At 32.9% G+C, this 20815-nt stretch overlaps 1 protein-coding gene across 3 annotated transcripts; it reads left to right on the top strand.

Moving 5' to 3' along the window:
• The first annotated feature begins 1342 nt into the window (after positions 1-1342).
• Positions 1343-18634, top strand: LOC137806016 (ENHANCER OF AG-4 protein 2-like). Of its 3 annotated transcripts, XR_011080294.1 has the most exons (15): positions 1343-1885; positions 2276-2352; positions 4092-6035; positions 6124-6619; positions 7610-7718; positions 7867-7979; positions 9255-9421; positions 10659-11217; positions 11307-11805; positions 12016-12108; positions 12225-12337; positions 12603-12807; positions 17292-17459; positions 17893-17965; positions 18265-18634. XR_011080294.1 is itself a non-coding variant. In XM_068605890.1 (12 exons), the coding sequence occupies exons 1-11, from the start codon at positions 1775-1777 to the stop codon at positions 12293-12295; spliced, it is 4239 nt and encodes a 1412-aa protein (XP_068461991.1). In that variant the 5' UTR covers positions 1343-1774; the 3' UTR covers positions 12296-12337; positions 12603-12936. The 3 variants fall into 3 exon arrangements, 1 of the variants encoding a protein (XP_068461991.1); XR_011080293.1 differs by lacking the exon at positions 17292-17459; XM_068605890.1 differs by lacking the exons at positions 17292-17459; positions 17893-17965; positions 18265-18634 and having other exon boundaries at positions 12603-12936.
• Positions 18635-20815: the final 2181 nt, after the last annotated feature.

Genomic DNA, 20815 nt, shown 5'->3' with positions numbered 1-20815 from the left:
AACATAAGTTTATTTTTTACAAATCATCATTTAAGTATGGTTATAGTTTTTACAGAAAAATCATTTGTTTAGAAGATATTTTTTAGTATTTTTTTTAATCTTAGAAAATATTAATTTTGTCGATATTTTTTATAATATTTAACATAGACTTCAACCCATCAATTTGTGTGAGGTTTCAAAAGCTCCGGTTAAATAATGTGGATCTTGAAACCTCCGCAAAATACTATGAATTTAAGAACTTTCATAATTTATCATGAATTTTAATGTCAAGAGTTTTTGTTGTCTTTTTTTCTCACAGCTTTTCATCAATGACAAAAAGAGTTAACATTTTGCAATCACCCTAATTCAAAGTCATTTTCTGATTAATTATTAAATAAAATTTAATTTTATAAATAACAAATAATTAGTAAATATATTAATTAAATTAGACATTATTTTATAAATTAAAAAAATAATTGGTATTTAAAATAATTTTTTGTTATTAATAAGTGGTTTCTAAATTGGTATTTAATTAACTATAAATTATTTTTTTATTTTTAAAATTATTTTTTATTTAATAAGTTTTTTTTTCTAATGTATAATATTAAAACTAAATTAACAACTTAATTTATATGCAATTAAAATGATTTCAAATTATGTCATGTGATATAATGTTTCAATTTAATTAGTTGTTGAAATTTGAATATAGAATTAGGTTAAACTCTTTTAGAGAGAGTTTTGGTATCACAATAACTCCTATTTAGCTCAAGAAAATTGCCTCTCCTAAAAAATATGATGAAAATACTTTTTCTTATTTTTTTTTAGCTTATATATTAAATATTACTATGCAATTTGACAAAACACAACTTTATACAAATACTTCATTACTATTACCATTTTGTTAACAAAATTAATGTGTAAATATTCCTTAAACTATTTATTATCTTTAGTAATTTCATTTAGAATTGGTAATAGAACTTTTATCATCCTTATTAATTAATGGTGTGACTACTTTAAGTTAAATCAATAAACAAAAGTTTTTTTTTTTTTTTATGTTGAAAAGGGAATGCACCTTTTATGGTATTAATCATTATTAAAAAAAATAGTGTTATTTAAAAAATATTTGTTGAAACCCTAATGTAGGGGTGAACAATATTGCATGGTAATTATTTATTTTTGTAATTGTTGTGTGTTGGAAGAAAAGAAAAGTAAATAATAATAATAATAATAATAATAGTAGTAGTAGCATTTTTTTTATTATCTTTTTATTATTTTAATAATATTTTTTATTATGTAAAGTTTTTGTAAAAAAAATAAATAAAATAAGTGTAGTATTTATGGATGGAAATTGATGTGATGCAATGGCATGGAGGTGCAACAGAAAGGGTAGAAATTGAAAAGCAAACGATGTGGGATTGAAAAATAGAGAGAGAAAGAGAAAGTGGCAGAAAAAGAAAAGAGAAGAAGGATCATAAAAACCTTCCCATTTGCTTCCAAATACTATACTCATTCCATCCAAAGCAACAACAACACTCTTTCCAACCAATTCACCATTTTCTCTCTCTCTCTCTCTCTCTCTGCGTCTCTTCAACAATCCTTTCACTGTCGCTCGTTCTCTCTCTCTCTCTCTCTTTCTCTCGCCGCCATTGTCAATGCCGGCGGCCTCTCCGTGTGCGCCGCTGCTCTAGCAGGAGATTCTGCGCCGGAGATTCCCGCCGCGGTTCCGTCGGATTTTTCTAGGGTTTTCTGATCGTTCGGTTCGGTTCGGGTTGCGCTCCGTGGCATCGACGACCTCATGCCTCCGCCGCGCCGACGCGGAGCGAACAAGGCGAAGGCCAATGGTCACTTGAGGTTGGGCGATCTCGTGCTCGCTAAGGTTAAGGGATTCCCGTATTGGCCTGCCATGGTGCGCTTTCTTTGTTTATCGAACTTTATTTCTGGATGTTCTTTTTCGAATTTTGTGTGTGTTTTTCAAATCTTTGTTATTCGATTCCGGATGGATGGGTGTAGTTTCGAGAATTTTTTTGGATGAGGGGCTTTTGCATTATTGGTAGGGATTTTCTTTTCGTTGAGTGGGTGCGCGTTGTTTTCATGTCGAACATCGTTAGGCTCTGATTGATCTCTGATTTTTGTTTTATCGTTATGTAATATGTTGGAGTGTTTGATTATGCTTCATCTCTCTGTTTTTGGTGATTTTTCTGTATTGTTAAATTGTTAGCTGACTTGCCGTTGAGGTTGGATTTTCGTTTGGTAGTTAATGCTGAGGTTACTGATTTTGTTTATTCTGTATGTTCAGATAAGCAGGCCTGAAGATTGGGAGAAACCCCCTGATCCAAAGAAATATTTTGTTCAATTTTTTGGGACCAAAGAAATGTGAGTCTCTCTCTCATTTCAATTCAAGCATTTATAGTTCACCACATGGTTTTAAATTCTAGTTGCTTCCCCATTGTGGTGAATGTGGTTCGCAATAACACCCTAAAGCTGTTGTGGCTACCACCGTAGCTGAGACATTGCAGCCACATCATGCAATGTACTCCATAATTTTCGCAGTTTTACCCTTAACAACGTGTGAGCAGATAGGTTGTGAAGTTATTTAGTGGATGTTTATAAACTCTTCAGTAGCTGATAATGGCTAGGTTGTCAAGTAATTGAATGAACGTTGACATATTCGGTACTAAAATGAAAAGGCCAGGCGGATGCCATGGACCCCCCACCCACCTCGGGTCAGGTCCACTATGTGGGTCTATAGTATAGTAGGCAACCTTACCTGATTCCATGACCTGAACTTGTGGCCTCTGGGTCACATAGAGCACATTTCAAAGGTTGCACGCAGGCTCCCCTCGATGACGAAAAAGAGAAAAATGGTTATCATGTGTATTAGCTCAAGAGTAGTAATAAATATTAGTGGACACTGATGTTGTTCAGAGCTGGAAAAGTAATACAAATGACTACTGGAGTTTGGAATTAACATCCTGACTCTTGTTGGCTTGCAGTTTGTCTGGCTGTCTATTTTAATCCCTTTTGGTTATGATTATTGCAAAATGAGCCCAAATACACAATAATACACACTAGAAAACTAGAAGAAGAAACACAAGATTTTGTACGGCTAGATATGTTAACACAAGTTCATTAGAAAACTATATATTTTCCATTTATGCACAATGCTTGTAAATAGACATTGATGATTTCTCATTAATGCACAAACATAGCTGTAGATGATTGTCACAATCTACAAAAGAATGATTGTGATAATTAAAAACAACTTTAGCAGGTATTTTACCCCTACCCATATCAAAATATATTTTCCATTTATGCACAATGCTTGTAAATAGACATTGATGATTTCTCATTAATGCACAAACATAGCTGTAGATGATTGTCACAATCTACAAAAGAATGATTGTGATAATTAAAAACAACTTTAGCAGGTATTTTACCCCTACCCATATCAAAATATATTATTTGTTCAATAAACATGTCCCCAAAGTGTTGTTCCAAGCAGTAGCATCTTGTAAGAGAGGAGGAAAGAAACTGATAGATACTATTACTAGTTAGGTGTCTGCTAGTTAGGTGTCTGCTAGTTAGGTTAGTTGGGCAGGGTGATATGGTAGAAGAAACAAGGCATATGGCCTATATATAATAGAACTGGGAGATCGATCTCAATTATTTTTGGAATTTGGGTTTGAGCCTAACATAACCTCTAAAGTTAGCTAATGAGACGAGGGTTGCTCCTCACTTACATGCACTATTTTGGTCAAGTCTCTACTCAATGTGAGATCTTCAACACACTATTTTATGTGCATGCGTGGGCAGCACTTTAGCTTTTATTTTATATTTTAAATTAAATTGTTGTTTTAATTTAAGAGCTCTTCTTTTTCCATCTTCTATTTCCTTTTTGAGTTATTTTCTGTCAACAGCATATGTGACTCATTTTAGAAATTTGGCAACCCTCCCTTGCTTAAGTGTTAAGCAGACAAATATGACATAGTCATGTATATACAAGGTCACGTAATTTGTTGACCCTTTTCCAAATACCTAAGTAATTTGTTTATTGTTTAATTCGACTGGCCATCTTGCTTTTATCTTCTTACTTTGTGCCTTTTCTTTCGCAGAGCTTTTGTTGCCCCTGCGGATATTCAAGCATTCACCACTGAGACTAAAACTAAGTTGTCTGCTCGGTGTCAAGGAAAGGCAAAATTCTTCGCCAAAGCTGTTAAGGAGATCTGTGCAGCATTTGAGGAGTTGGAGAAACAGAAAGCTAGTGGTTTGAAAGAGGACACTGATGATTCACATATTGGTTCAGGAACTCCTGTTGTTGGGGTAGTGGCTCCCCTAAAGGATGCCACTGATGCTGTGGTACTAAACGTAGAAAAAACTAACACATATGTGGGAGATGCTGGCTCAAATTTGGAGCAATGTACACAGAGATGTGAAGTAAGTGGTAGCCAAGGTGCAAAACCTTCTTTGTCTGGTCGTCCAATTGACAGTGCTTCTCCAGCGTTGTCCCCTGTGCTTGAAACTAAACCATCAATTGGTGAAGAACTAACTAAGCATGGTAGCAAATCTGACCTTGATGAACGACCATGTCTTAAAGTTGAAGTGTCTGATATTGAGGATGTGTGCAATGTTAATGACTTAAAGCAAGCTGATTATGTACAGAGTGTTTCTACAAATGGGAACAACTCAAGAAAGATTGTTAGTGGCTCAAGGAGAAGCAAAATTGCAGATGATAGAAAAAGAAGTGGTGAAGTTAGTAGAGCATATTTGAAGGATGAAAGTTGTGCAGGTTATGGTGGTCATTCTAGGTCTGGAGAGAAATTGAAAGATAAAAAAAAGGGGAAAAATTCATTTTCTGTTAAATCAGACTCTGATATTAACAGTGGAAGTAAAAATAATAACTTGCTGAAAGTTAAAACAAGTCTTAAGGTTAAAAATGAGTTACAAGAGAGCTTTGTATGTTTAGAGGCTGAGAGAAAAAAATCTTTTAAGCAAAACAAAACCCAAGTTCATGGAAAACGTAATTTGGGAACAAATGAAAGCTCACATGCTACCAAGAAGCTGAAGTGTATGGATAACAAAGACAACAAAACTTCAAAATCTCACTTGGAAGATGGGAATAGTGTTTTTCCTAGCTCTCCTGTTGTTGATGACAAAGAATTCAAACAAACAGAGTTCAAAAGGTCTACATCACGTTTGAAAACAGAAAAAGGTTTGCCATCAAGGGGTCAGATCAACATTGTAGGTTCTGATTATTCTGCTGGTGAATTGCTGCCTGAGACAAAACATCATACCCAAGTCCAGCAAGCTATGCCTGATTCTGCTAGCATTGCATCTGGTGGACATACAGAAATGAGTTCTCTTAGATTGAAAGGTGACACAAATAATCTTACAATTAAGCAAGTGAAGAGGAGACGGAGAGCTGTTTGTGTTTTTGATGATGATGAAGATGATGAACCCAAAACTCCTGTTCACGGCATAGCTGCTAAAGATATTAAATCACCTTTTGTTTCAGAGGGTATGAAGAGCAGTGATACATTGCTAGAGAACACTGATGTTGCTCAGCTGGCTACCAAAAAACCTAGTGCACATGAGGATATCCATTTTAAAGAATCCACTTCTGAATTACATAATGACAGTTTGTTAGCTGGGCATCCTCAAAAAGAGACTGATGAAGTTATTCCTGTTCAATTACCTCACAGTCCTGGGAGATTAGGTTCAGAGCAACTGCCTCCCAAGGTGGTGGATAAATTGAGCTCCATCTCTCCTGTAAATTCACCTCATTCTCTTCATACATCAAAGTCAAATGCTGAGCAACATAAATCTTCCAAACGTGTGCTTCATGTTTCCACTAATTCTACTCAAAAGAAGGTTGATAACAGGTCTTCAAAGAATTTAAATAGCATCAGCTCTTCACCAAGTCAGGTCACTACTCATAAAAAGAAGCCTGCATCTTCAGCAGAAACTTCTAAAACTACTCCAAAGACATTGCTACAGGCAGTTGAAGTTCCTGTTACAACAGAAAATTTAAAAGAATTTGATGCTTTTCATGTCGATAGGTACATATTTTTTTAATTTTCTTTTATTTCTGTATTTTATTCTTTGGATTTTCTTTTCATTTCCACTTCTTTATTTATATTATTACAGAATTGAGGTGGGCATGGAAGAAAAAAATAGTCTGTACACTGTTTCTAGGACTCCAGATAAGACTATGAAGAATCTTATTGCTGCTGCACAGGCAAAACGGAAACAAGTAGCTCAGGCTCAATGCCATCCTCTTTCCATTTACTATACTCAAGGGGGAACACCTAGCCCCTCTACCATTCAACCATTTCTGTCTGTCGCAAATAATATTGACCAGGCCGATTGGCAGGGAGTTCTTGAACACCCAACATTGGCTTCTCCATCAACTAGTGGGTATCAATCCATTTCTCAAAATCAACCTGATGCTGAAGAAAACGAGGAGAAAATAGTTAGTCCAGTGCAAAAGGATGTAAGGGGCTCTCTGAGTGGTGGTACTGATGCCGCTATTGCTCGTGATGCCTTTGAAGGAATGATAGAGACTTTGTCTAGGACCAAGGAAAGTATTGGGCGTGCAACACGTTTAGCCATTGATTGTGCGAAGTATGGCATTGCCAATGAGGTATGTTTTTTCATGTCATTTCTATTTCTAAAACAATAAATCAGATAACAACTAAAAACTTTATTCCGTATCTTCCATATCAAGTATGAGTATAAAATTGCTTTTAGTGTGCTTTTAGTCTCAGCATTAGTTATTGCTAGCTCTCTTGGAATGCTTTTTTATCAGTTGGTATACCATAAGTCCGTATTGTCACATAGGTGAATCGGTAAGCTCGGCTCTTGTTGAAAGCTAACCCTTAAGTTTTTAAAATGAAGCATTTTTGAACATTGTATTATCATGTATATATATTTAAAATAAACTAGTTAGTTTGCTTGCTTGTGTGTATCTGTGTTCAATTTTGTACTTGTAGAACATGGCAATGCTGTTTTTTGTACATTTTAAGAGTTTGTGATGTGAATATATGTTCTTTAATAATGTTAGGCTCGTACAATTACTTTTTACCTATGATGCGCAGATACAATATGCATATTGGATATAGTATGCATCTTAAATGATGATTCAATATTCTTAAAATATATAAGATGCAATAAGTTTAAGATATATCTAGGTATGTATGGAAATTTATAAAACATAATAATAGATACATGATTGCAATTCTACAAATCTAAATTAAGAACAATCATATGACAAAAAATGTAATACATTGTCTTAAGTTATTTCCTATTATTTAAAAATATAATAACACTATGAATCTCATTCTTTCTTGAAATCATCTATAATGAGAACAATCTTCATTATTGGTTTATCAATACAATAGACAGTGCGTTCATGTTTCTATTATACATGTTTATATGTCTCGTGTAGTTTTTTATTTTCATAAATTATTTTGTAGGCTTGGATACTTCAATGTATGTATTGGTGAAGTATCCAAAAGTATTGGTATCAAATACATATCAAAATAGACATGTGAAGCAAATTGAAGTGCCGATTGTAACATCAATTTGATTGTTATTTTGCTTGTAATGGACTTACTTTGAAGTTTATGTTCAGGTTGTTCAACTTCTTATCCGAAAGCTGGAAAATGAAACTAGTTTTCATCGTAAAGTGGATTTGTTTTTTCTTGTTGATTCCATCACCCAGTGCTCACATAATCAAAAAGGTGGGAGTATGTACCACATAGTACACTGTTAGTTGCATTTGTTATGATGTGTCTGTATCTCACTCTTTTCTCTATTAGCTACAAATTTGCAAGTCTCAGGTAGTGGCTTTAATGACAACATGAACTGTAATCGTAAATATACTTTCAGGCATTGCAGGAGCCTCATACATCCCAACAGTTCAAGGAGGGTTGCCACGTCTTCTTAGTGCTGCTGCTCCCCCTGGGGCTAGTGCTTCTGAAAATCGTCGCCAATGTCTCAAGGTAAGCTCTTTCCTTTGGTAAACAGAAATTTTGTTTGAGAGGAAAAAATGGCAGTATAAAGAGGAATATAATTATACTCCAAAACAGAGCAATAAAACCAATAATGCAACTTCCACACTTTATTTATCAGCATTGAAGCAGACTGAATGCTCTAGATAGAAGCCATAAATACTATTACTTTGCCAGACTTTTTTTATCTCTTATAAACTACTTTAAAGTTAAATTTAAAAATAATAGCTTTAGGGTTTAATGTTGAAGTTGTTTGGTGTTTTTATACTTTTTAAGCTTGGAAGTTACTTTTTAGTCAAAAATTTCCGTGTAGTGCAATTGTAGACCTGAAAATTTGGAATTATGAGGGAAGGAGATGGCAAAAGTTCCTAAAATTCACTACTTTTTTTAAAGCTTATTTATCTTTATTATTTTCATTAAAAACTACTATTTTGGATGCCCTTTTTGTTTGTCTAGCTTCTCCTTCTAAGGAAAAAAGAAGCCTAAAATGACTGTACCAAACACTACCTAGTGTTTGGTAAGCTCAATAAGTTGAAATAATGTGATAGAACTGGTGTCAAAACAGTGAGAAAATTGAATTTAATAGAGAATAATAGTTAGAGAATCAATCAACCACTACAAAAATAGCATCCTTTGCCCTTGGCTTTAGGAAGACCATTATCTAGATGCATAGAGCTTGTTATGTCATTGGATCTTTAGAAGAAATGACTCTGAGGATCACCACCAACATTTTCTAATAAGTGGGAAGGCACCACAATTTTTTGCGTGCAGCGAAAGCAATAAAGAAGGGAAGGGACATTATTGTCCTCATTTGTGTACACAAATCAAATTGTAGCACTTGAGACTCTGGACTACTTTCGGTGATAAGAGAGAATAAAAGAATGTTCACATACCTACCTCAATTGTTCTCAAAAGAGAATTGTGTCATAGACATACTGGGGTTAGACACAATAACTTGCTGTGAACTAACTCTGATCCCCTTGATGATCCTATATCAACAATCATTGAGAACACCTGTTTCAAAATATCACCAAAGTAAGCTACAGTGTAGATTGAATCTCCCAATCTGATTTCTTATCATCTGTAGAATTAAGAGAGGATATTTTGTAGGATTATCTATTAGTTGATTACAACTTTCTTTAATAGGATATAATCAAAGGTAGTTTTCTATAGGAGTGTTTTTGTGCCAGTTTTTGTAAGTGGGTATACTGTGTGCCTGAGGGATATTAATTTGTTTGTTTTTACATGTGTGTGTGTGGAATGCAGGTTTTAAGGCTGTGGCTTGAGAGGAAAATTTTTCCTGAATCTGTTCTTCGTCGTTACATGGATGATATGACAGTTAGTTGTTCTTTTAGGCGTCCTTCTCGAGCCGAACGGTCTCTGGATGACCCAATTAGAGAATTGGAGGACATGTTTGTTGATGAGTATGGAAGGTGTGAATTTTTTTGTTTCATTGTTGTTATTAGGTTGGAAGCTCATTTTTGTGTCTGATCTCATTCTTATGTAATGTTTTCTTTCTAATAGTCTTTTGTTATTTCTAGACTATTAGTCTCTCGTAAAGAAAGAAAACAGATACAGCAAAAAATGGAATATATCCATTTGGAATTATGGCATATCAATGAGCTTTACAATATAGTTTGTAATCAAAAGGAAGAAGTGGGTTGAAAATAGTTTCATTAATTTGTATGAATTTAAATTGGTTTCTAATTGCATTTGTCAAAATTGTTTTGAAAAAGCAATCCTGCAGGATTTTCTTTTCTGACCTACTTTGACTGAAAACTAACTGTATATTCTTGAGTTAAGCGGTGATTGTCAAAATGTAGTGGAAAGATTCTGGTCTAGTGCAGTGGCCAACAAACTCTAGACTCCACTGATATAGGAATTATTTAGGTGCTAAGTAGAATACAAAAGGGGGGGAGAGAGAAGAATAACAGATCCAAGAAACTGTGATCTGCACTTCATTATCACTTCAGTGTCTAAAATGTACAGCAGCCTGCTTTAGTTATTGGCGGCTATCCTGCAGCTTACCATTATAAAATCCCAACTAACAATAGCTGCCCAAATAATCAACTAACATCCTCTTTTTATTTATATTCACACACCACTCTAATTACCGTTATAGGAAACAAGAAATTGTACATGGAACATGTTAGAGATCTCATATCGACTATAAATAAGGCCAGTTTATAGTATATAAGTGAGTACAAAACCTCACTTTACGAACCGGTTTTGTAAAGTTGAATTAGGCTTAAAGTCCACTTCTTAATATGGTATCAGAGTTTTATGGGTGAGGTTTAAGTCTAACTTAACCTTACAAAATTAGCTCATAATGTGAGATTTTGTAAGGTTAAATTAGGTTTAAAGTTCACTTCTTAATATGGTATTAGAGTCATTTAGAGCCTATCATAGCTAGAATTTGTTGGGCTGATCATTTCACTCGCTATAGGATCAATATCAAACCACTCTTAAATATATAGTCACACGCACAAGTCTACTTAATAGAACATATTTTTTTTCTATTTGCATTTTCCTATTTTATATCACTCAACATGCTATTAATGATATTAAGATTTACTTCGTTTTATGAAATACAACTGTCTTGGTTGTTTTCTACTCTATTGATAAAGCTTTCTAATTCTAATTCTTTTTATATATCTGGATGTGTACCAGTAATACATTTCAGCTGCCTGGCTTTTTATCTTCTTGTGTGTTTGAAGAAGATGAAGACAATGATTTTCCTAGTAATGCATCTCCAGCAGATGCCACTCGCATTATTGTGGATTCAGAAACTTCTACTGTCACCCCAAGTGACAAGCGACATTGTGTCTTGGAGGATGTGGATGGTGAGCTGGAAATGGAAGATGTTTCAGGTCACCTTAAGGAGGAAAGACCTTTATTGCTGAACAGTCCTTCTGAAAAGAATTCTCAACTTCAGGGCTCAGAGATGATTTTGGATCCAGCTTCGAACATTTCTGCAGAGATACCTGATATTCTTGAGGGTTCTCCTCCTTTGCCATTAGATTCACCCCCTTCTCCCCCACCTTTGCCTTCTTCACCTCCTCCTTTGCCACCCCCAAGCCCTCCACCTTCACTGATTTCTCAAACATCTGGGCCTGGTCAGCCTCCGCTTTTCTCCCAGACAACAGTGCCACCTCAATCATCGCAACAGTCATCACCATTGTCAGGGTGTCAGCATAGTGTACCTCATGATTTTAGTGGCTCAACCAATGTAAGATGTTTTGGCTTTCAAATATCACTGGTTTGTTTTGGATTTGTTTGCTTTGATGGTTTTGACAAATCGAGTCATCCTCCCTACAGGGCAACCAAATAGTTCAACTGGCTGGAAATTCTTTAACTGGAAGTCACAATAGTTCAGTTGTCAAAAGTGAAATATTGCAACAGCCATCTGCTTGCTTTCCTGCAATGGCAGGCTGCAACTCTCAAGAACCTTCTGGTTTTAACCCTCCAAGGCAGTTAGAATATGGACAAAATGATATGTATCTAAATTCTCAAGGCCCTCAACCTAATATGCAATTTCAGCCGGCTAACCCACCATTTGCTCCAAGACATATGCATCCTGCCCTACCCCAAAATTCATCCAATCAATATTCATATCCAAAGCCTACAATTCCACAGCACCTTCCACATTCTTTCCATCCCCCCTTCTCATTGCCATCAGTTCCAGATGGGCAGAGACAATTTGGTGCTAATGAGCAATGGAGGATGCCATCAAGTGAATTTATAACAAACAATCAGCAGGGTCTATGGATGGGGAGAAATCCTTCATGTCCTGGTGGTCCTCCCTTTGGCCAGGAAGGTATATTCAGCTTACTGAATCCAACTGATTATCAAAGTAAAATATTATTGATGTTTTGTGCTGTTTAGTTTGTTTGTATTTCTTATTCCTGAATGTTTGTCATTAGCTTTAGCTTTTCATGAAGACTTGCATTCATCTATTTTTTTAGTATTTTTGTGCTGTGAGTACAGTTTAATGTTATAAATTCTGTTTTAATGGTGATAATGATAGGTTTTTTTCGGCCACCACTAGAAAGACCACCAATAAACAATGTAGGTTTTCAGCATCCAAATCCTAGCAACATACCTGCTCATCCGATGACAGGTATCTTTTGTTATTTTGCATTTCATCACTGTTTCCTGGCTCTTGGTTTCTGGCTTTGAGCTTCCACTTCTTAATAAATTACATTTATGCGTCAAGATCATTAATTCCTTCTTCAGGACATGGTGTTCCTCAGATGTTATCCTGTACACCAGATATTCCTGCACTTAATTTTTGGAGGCCTACCTGATGCTGATAGAAATATTGTAAAATTCATCTGTACAATTGATGGGTAAGTATTGTCTATTGTATTCATATTTGTGCCTTGTTTGAAATGTTTACATAACTTAATTGTTTACGTCAAGAGGAAAATTACTTTAAATTAATGATCTTTGCTGCCTATGCATGGAATCAGTTTCTTTCATTATAAAAAATTAGGTGGTTGTATATATACTATGCTTTTTCTAAGTTTTTGGTCAGTTTTTATTCTGAAGAAAAATATTATTTCGTAGTTCTAGGTTGTCATACTGAATTATGATTGTCATTCTACCTTTCAGTGCCGATGCTGGTGGATCAACTATCGAGGTTACACATTGTGGTTTGAAGTTAGATTCACTTGTGTAGGACATACGCACAACTCCCCCTAAAGAAAGTTTTGAAAACTTGTGGAGGCTTTTGGCAGGACTGTGTATATTATAATTTTTCCTGACAATGTATCCCAAGAACATTTGCTTCCAAGTTTAGGTCCTTGTTTCTGACTTGGTTAGTTTGTCTGTTCTCATCCCTTGTAATTATTACATAAGATCGCTCTCTTTATATTGAAATTAGTTTCATGCACTCAATTTAAACTACAATAGTGGAAGTTAATTCTAGCAAAGCAATTGTTTTCTCTTCTCAAATTTTATTTTCTTGATTCTTTTCAGTGTTTTGTAAACTTGAAATGTTCAGTGTGTTTTATTGACTTCAGTGTCTGACCTGTCGGTATGTATTAATTGAGTTATGAAGCACTTAAATGATACCAATCTTTTAATTAATTGAAAAGAAAAAGTGCGGTAATTGATGGCAGGTGTTAACTTTGTTTTAGTGGATTTTTTTTTTTTCATATTGCTGAATATTCACTCCGTGTAAAAATTTAGTTTATTCATATTCATTTATGCATACTACCTTTTTCACCTGCTGTTCTCCCTGATATTCAAAATTTGTTTTAGAATATTGTCCATGATGCCTATACCGGGAAACAATAAATAATATAGGTTGAATGTGTCTGCTATTTCCCATGAAAGTTTCTGAAAGGAAAATTTAACCAGGGTATGGGGAAGTCGTGATAATTTTTTGTTTTGATAGAACCCATTGGTTTGGTGATTCAAGCAGTAGGAAGGAGAGCACCTAAGTGGGATAAAGGCCTAAAGTTTGATTTTCTATTTTGACTTAGAATTATAAATCTGTTTCCCATTTTGATCTGCTTTGGTGAATAAAATAGGTGATGGTATCTACAGTAAAGTTGGAAGCATATTATGAGGTATTGGTGTTCAACATGTAAACCAGGTGAAAAGTCAGTTTTGTCAGAGGCAGCCCTTGGTTTGTTTTATTTTAACATTTTAATTGAAACTGTGATTAATAGCACACTTATAAGGACATGCTTCCAAAATTTGTTAGAGTACCTTTAACTCAGTATTATCTCATCTTTGGCCAAAATATCTTTAGCTTGGCCTCAACTAGAGTATTTATAACTTAGGCCTTGCTAAAATATCTTTGACTCAACCTTGGCCAGAGTATCCTTAACACGACCTCATCAACAAAGTCCACCAAATGGGTCTGTAGGGAAAACATTAAGTGATTGGCCTCAACAAATCATGCCAACTTGAAGCAAGGCAAAGCTAAAGCAGTCATACCAAGCACAAGGAGACGAATTCAACCATATAGAGTACAACAAACAAAGTTAATAAACAAGGCAAGGGTTGCCTAAAAGTGTAAAACCTTGTAGATGATTCATATGAACCTATTCTTGAAACTCTCAATGCAAGACATTTTGAATTTCCAAATGGAAAAAGTGCAAGGGAGAATGATTTCCATTGCATAAAGAAGAAGAACAAAGGTGATTTTGACGATGTACCCATTGTCAAGACCAAAAATATGAGTGCATCTTTTAGCCACCAAGTGAGCTTTAATAATGTTTCCATTGAGACCAATCTTCACTGTATAAACTAGTGAAAATCTGAAATGGACCTGTTAGGGAGTAAAGGGACAAAGTTCATAAGTTTTATTGGTGTGTAAAACATCAATTTCCTCCAACATCAACTGTTGTGTGTAGGGATTACCAATGGTTTCACTTGTAGAGTTAGGAATAATTGTAGAATCGAAAGAAGGGATAAAGGAGAAATAGGATGGATATAAACAATCATAATTAAGAGTAAAAGCACATAAAGGGTTAACGTTTCAAGAGGATCAAATACTGTTTTTCAAAGCAATAAGAAGGTTTGATGCAGGAAACATAGGCAAATGGACGTTTGGAACAGGATATTATGTTTGAGGATTAGTAGATGCAACCGTCAATGAAGGTTAGTGGAGGTGGAGTACAGGCAATTATTGGAGTTAGAACAATGACTAGAACAACTAGTGAAAGTAATGATAACCTTTTTGAATGTGAGAGTAACAAGGATTGAAAGACTTGGTGGAGAGTTTGTCTTTACATAGAATGAGATCATGGACAAAGCAAGTGCAACCAATTACATAGAGAAAATAATGTATAAAGGAGTAAAACACCTCACTGTTAAAAACAATTAGACTTCTTTCTTAACAGGTTTAAACTCCCTATGTTTCGCTTTGTATAGCTTTTGTGATTTTTTTTTTGTTTTTCAGCATAGGTTTTGGCCTAGTCCCCCTATGTTTGTTTGTGTCTTTTTTTTCTGTTTTATGTTATCTTTCATGTGATGGCATATGATAGTTGAAATCTAGGGTGTCAGCCTAACTGAGATGTCAGATTTCATTGTGATGCCTAATATGAGTTTATAAAAAAAAATAAGAACAAGCAAGACATGGGTTGATAAGATAACATTTTTGTGTAACACTCCGGAAGCGAAGAGAAAGATTATAATGAAAGAGGAAGGTACAATCTATTTCAGCTAAGTGACAAATTTTCCATTTGACATCATTCTATTGTTATGTGTGGGCAATGGCATTTCGTGAAAAATTCCCAACAAGGTTAGAGAATACTGGAATTGGGATATATATATATATATATATATATGCATTAGTAATGTACAAAATTTTTAATCGTAGTACTAAATTATTTGTGATCCTCATTCGAGAAACCTTGTAAGATGGAGAAAACATTAAAGTTATTTCTCACTAAAAGTATTTGGTTATATGAGAAAAGTCATCAATACAAGTGACTAAATAGAAATAACGTAAGGTTGAATAGACTTGACCAAGACCCCAGATATTATTGTACGAAAGAAAAAGGTGATAACATGTATTCACATGTTGATTGTGAGTATGATGAATATGTTTGTGTAATTAACAAGACTCCTCTTGGGTATTCCAAATTATTCTGTCAATGTTATTCTTGTTTAAAGATTGTTGATATTTTAAAAATATTTGAAATTTGTATAGTTGATTATCAAACTAATGTTTGGAGTACTGTCATTATATTTAGGATTTGATGATTGTTATCCATGTTCTTGTGGAAGTTAAATTGACATCTTTGTATTCAAGATTTTCTACATTTTAGTTGTGATTATATCATTATTAGTTATTTATCGTTGTTTAAATGTTGCATTTAACTCTTATTAATGTGTCAGTACTGAAAATTTGATTGACTAAATGATGGCACATTTGCTGGCACGTGTCTTTTAAATTGACCTCGTTACTTCAGTGAAATTAGAGAGCTGCTTAGTCACTCATTATATTTCCTTGAGCTATCCAATCTGTAATGGTGGTGTTCCTCTTGTTCAAGGACTATTTATATTTATATTTTTATGAACGGTTCATTGTTTTTGGAAATTCATATTTGGATTAGTCTTTGGACAACCTGAAAGTTGTCCTTTATATTTGGGATTTTGTCAGTTGTTGACCTTATTTTTTTATTTACATTTTTAAAATTTACTGTTTTAAGTATCACTTTTTTATGATCATGATGTCCAATTATGACTCTTCTGCATGTTGATTCAATGTAAAATACTAGCACATTATTACAGTTTGCGTTCATTTCTTATTAGGATCCCATTTGAAGAAATTTATTATGTCACAATTTAGTGTTATTTGGATTACATGATTAACAAAATCACAGTTTTCTCAAAGATTGAGTCAGTAGCAGGGACAGTAGAGACACTGAGCATAAGCATTATGATAGTTCCTTTAGAAAGAGAGGGAATTTTAACCAGGATATGTGCTTGAAGATAAAGTTAGAGATATTGCTGTTTGGCACAATTAGAATTTCTTCTTGATTTAGCTCATTCAGGAACTTAATATTTCTTCTGGAGTCATAACTTCAATGACAAGTGATATAGAATTAACAGCAATAACATGTTGAATATTTGTCAAACTACAATCAACAGCTATTTCCCATTATGTGTTGTATAAGACTAGTTTAGAAACAGGTGTCGAATTACTATTTTTGTGTTAGGTGGCTACTATCAGTGATGATGACCAATCTCTTCCTTTACTAATGCTGGAGATTTGTTATTGGCCTATAAGTGTTCTATTACGGGCTGAGTTCTTTCTGATATAGAGAGGTTACACTGCTTGCGTTTTTTAAAGTTTGACCTTCTTGAGCTAACTGTTTACTTTTTGTTTCTCTTTTTTTATCCTTTAAAAAAAATTCTACAATAAATATTTTCCCTGCTTTTTTAAAGGTTTTAGAGTAGAAGAAAGCTGGTAGGTTGTGGAGTTGATGTCTTGCTGGAAGTGTGGATTATGTTGAAAAACTCACATTTGATGATTGCTAAAATATATGAAATATGGCCCTGTTATGTTGTATGAATTTCATGTTGCTTGAGCTAGGTTACTTGGTAATGTGTATAAAATATTAATTTCCCGGGTTAGGATGGTGTTTGGTTTGTTTTATATGTTCATATTTAGTTTCTTGTTTGATACCTTTCGTTTGTTTGATGTTTCAAGGATTTTGTGCAGAAATAGAGAAAATATGATTTTATTTTTCACCATTTAGTTAACAAATCTTTTTGTAATTTATTAATAAAGCCTCATTTGACAATTAAAACAAATCTGATACATCAAATATCCTTCAGATCTACATGATGCTGAAAGGGGAGAATCATATAAAAAAATGGGAAGTTGTCATCAAAGAACATTGCTGTAAAATTCCAACACGCCGATTTTCCATTGATTATAGCTGATCTCAGAAATGGTATTTAATGAGCGTTTCATATTCTGCTACTTAAAGTTGTGGATTAAAGGTATGAACACTGTAATGTTAATGATTATATTAAGGGTTTGTTAGGAGAAAACTTGTAGAATAAGAAAATAAGAAGGGAAAATAAAATAAGTTCATACATTAACTAATTTGCAAAAATGATCTTATATTAGCCTTTCTGAAATCTAGTTTTTAATTTCTGTGTAAGTTAATTTTAGTTTATAGGATTTATTTTAATTTTCTTTTCTTGGAGTTTATGGAAGAATTTCTCCAAATAAGCCTTAAAATTATAAAGTTGTGTGCATGTTTATGTTTTTTTAGGAATTAAAGCACAAGTGACTTTGAAATGCATATAAGTAAAACTTAAATGCAATCTAAATGTTTGTTTATAAACATTATTATGCTGAGAATCTTTACAAAATTAACAAATTTTGTAGACATCTTAATTTATTGCAACTCATTCATGGATTTTACAGAGTTATTGAGAAGAGCAGGTACTTGAAGTTTTGCTTTTATACAAGAGCTCATATCACCATTGCTGAAAAACAGGTTGAACTTTTTGGTTTGGTTTTTCTATCGTAACATTTCAATTTAGGCATAGCTGTATACATTGCTTTGCATGGATTGTTCGTTGATATTGTGAGAGATTGTAGCTAGGACAGTCATGCCATGGCTTTTGGATTGTGACACAATCATGGACACTTTATCTTGATGGCATGTCATGCTCTTTAGTATAAAATATATAATCCTATTCTTGTATTCAAGCACGTTATAAATATAATGCTTGAGTTGCATGTTAACCTTTCTATGCTGCTGAAGAGGAATTTTGAGTAACTTGAACATTTCAGGTTTTTTCGTAAGCGGAGATGGAGATTCGTATTACCTTTCTCATGTTTACAATGTGATTACTGAATGAACAATGAACAAGGTCAGACACTCAGACTCACATTGCATCCGAAACTCTAGATCTTCGAACTAGATAGTTGACATGGAGGAACTTAATTTCTTGTTATGTATTATACATACAATTTCTATGCTTGTGAAGGGCTAAAAAAATTTAGTAATATATTTCTGAATAGGATGACGTTTAATTGCACATTACGATGTTCAGATAGTCATGCACATCTTAATACACTTCTAGTTATTTTGTATACATACGGAAGAATCTTGAACAAAGATCTTTTTGTATTTCACTGTAGAAATCATTTCTGATGCCTGTCATTCTGCCTTCCCCATCAATCAGCAGATCAATTTAGTACCTTTTAAATACCTTATTTCATGCTTTATTATCATAGTTCATTGTTAGGGAAGATATGAGAGATTGTTGGTATCTGATTCTCGACTATCATCTCAAAATTGCATGAGGGTTTTTCTTATTTGAAGAATCCGATTTCTAAGCATCACAAAAGAACATATTTTACATTTAACAGTCTCTTTAGGAACTAACTTCACTAGATGTTTTAAGGACATATTCTCTCTGGACATTTGAAATTGAATGAGAATTGACTCCCACAAACTTGGATATAGATCCAAGGTAGTTATCATCTTAGATATGTTTTTTGTTTGTTTCCTCCACCTCCCAAAAATTTAATTTACTCTATATCTTTTTCATTTATAAAACGGGAGGGATTGTACATTCAAAATGTATTTCTCGATCCAGAAATTCATTTTGGAATGTACACTCTAAAATGAAAAAATATATATTTTGGAATGGACATTCTAGAATAGAAAAAATATAGTTCAGAAAGAAATGTATTATAGATTGTACATTGTTATATAAAATCTTAACTTCTAACTTTCAAAAATGTGCAATGTGAGAAGGGTAAAATTAAAATTTCAAATTATTTTGAGGTTGTAGCTTTGAGAAAATAGGGTGCAGAATGTAAGTGACCTAATTGAGTTAGGTTAGCCGGCTACATATAGTTAGTACTAGTTTGATTTTTTTTTTTTGCACCTCCAGAGGTTAGGCAAAAGATCATTTTGTCTTTAAAAAATACATTTTGGATTTTATAATATAAATATATATTTTTTATTATATCTTTTGGATTGTATAATTTGAAAGGTACTTTTGAATTATAGAAATTTTTTTTCTTTAAAAAGGTACAGCATGGATTATAAAATTCAAAATATATTTCTATTTAGAAATACTTTTTAAATTCTGTAATCTGGAAATATTATTGGATTTTATAATCTATTTTTTTAAATAAACTCGCTATGGATTATAGAATCCAAAACTGGAATATATTTGTAATTACTTTCCAAATTTTAGATCAATAATAGAATAAAAGATATTTTTAGTATTTTAAAAAAGTTGGGTGATATAATAAGTTAAGGTGAAGAGACAACCTTAATAGTATTTAGTAGTATTGTTTTAGATTCTAATAAAGAAGGTAGGTTGGCATGTTAACTTAAATTTCTAATTATAAATTACATTTAAAATAATTAAAATTATATTTATATGAATTTTTTTAATTTTAATTCGTTAATTAATATGTTTAATTCAATGATAATTGACGTTTTTATGATAAATTACTGAAGCACAATAAATAATTGGGAATTAATTTAAAAGTGTTTATAATTTAAATAAATGCTTTTATTTTTTACACAACACAAGGTAAAAAAAATGTAACAATTTACATAATAGCACTTTTTAGTTTATTTTTAAGAAAATAATTTTAATATTTAAAACTTATAAAATTAGAAAAATGCAAACAGGTTGAGAAATCAACTTGTTCTATTCCACAAGTGACTTAATAGGGTATTTCTTTTATTATCTCCATATTTATACATCTGTATAAGGGTAGGAAAATACCGACTTATCCATGGATTAGAAACATTTTATACTGCACAATTAGAGAAATATATTTTGGAGTGTGAAATATAAAAATAAAAGAATATATTTTAAATTATATAATTTGGAAATATATTATCAATGCTATAATTTAAAATATATTTATGAATTAAGTAATTTTGAAATCTGAATATATCTAAAATTACATATATTTTCAGATTAAAGAATTTAAAATTTATAAATATATTTTAGATTATGTAGTAAATCTTTAATACATTTTCGAATTATATAATGTGGAAATCTAAAAACATATTTTAAATTATATAATTTGAAATATATTTTTAAATTATGGAATATGGAATGTAAAAACCAGAAAATATATTTCATACTGAAAGTACATTACACATTGTGTAATTCTAAGCATATTTCAGAATTCCATAATAAAAAGCATTTTTAGACATTTTTAATGTTCCATGGAGGTGCAGGAAGAAACCATGGTTGTAAAATGTTATTTTCCTAAATGAGTTTGAATATTTTTCTCTTCTTCGTGGATTTGGGGTTATTTTTTTTTATTTCTTTTAGCACATTCATACTTTCCTCCTATACCT

Source organism: Phaseolus vulgaris, chromosome 3 (genome assembly GCF_000499845.2).
Source record: "Phaseolus vulgaris cultivar G19833 chromosome 3, P. vulgaris v2.0, whole genome shotgun sequence".
NCBI lineage: Eukaryota > Viridiplantae > Streptophyta > Magnoliopsida > Fabales > Fabaceae > Phaseolus > Phaseolus vulgaris.
This window is presented reverse-complemented; position numbering and strand designations above follow the sequence as displayed.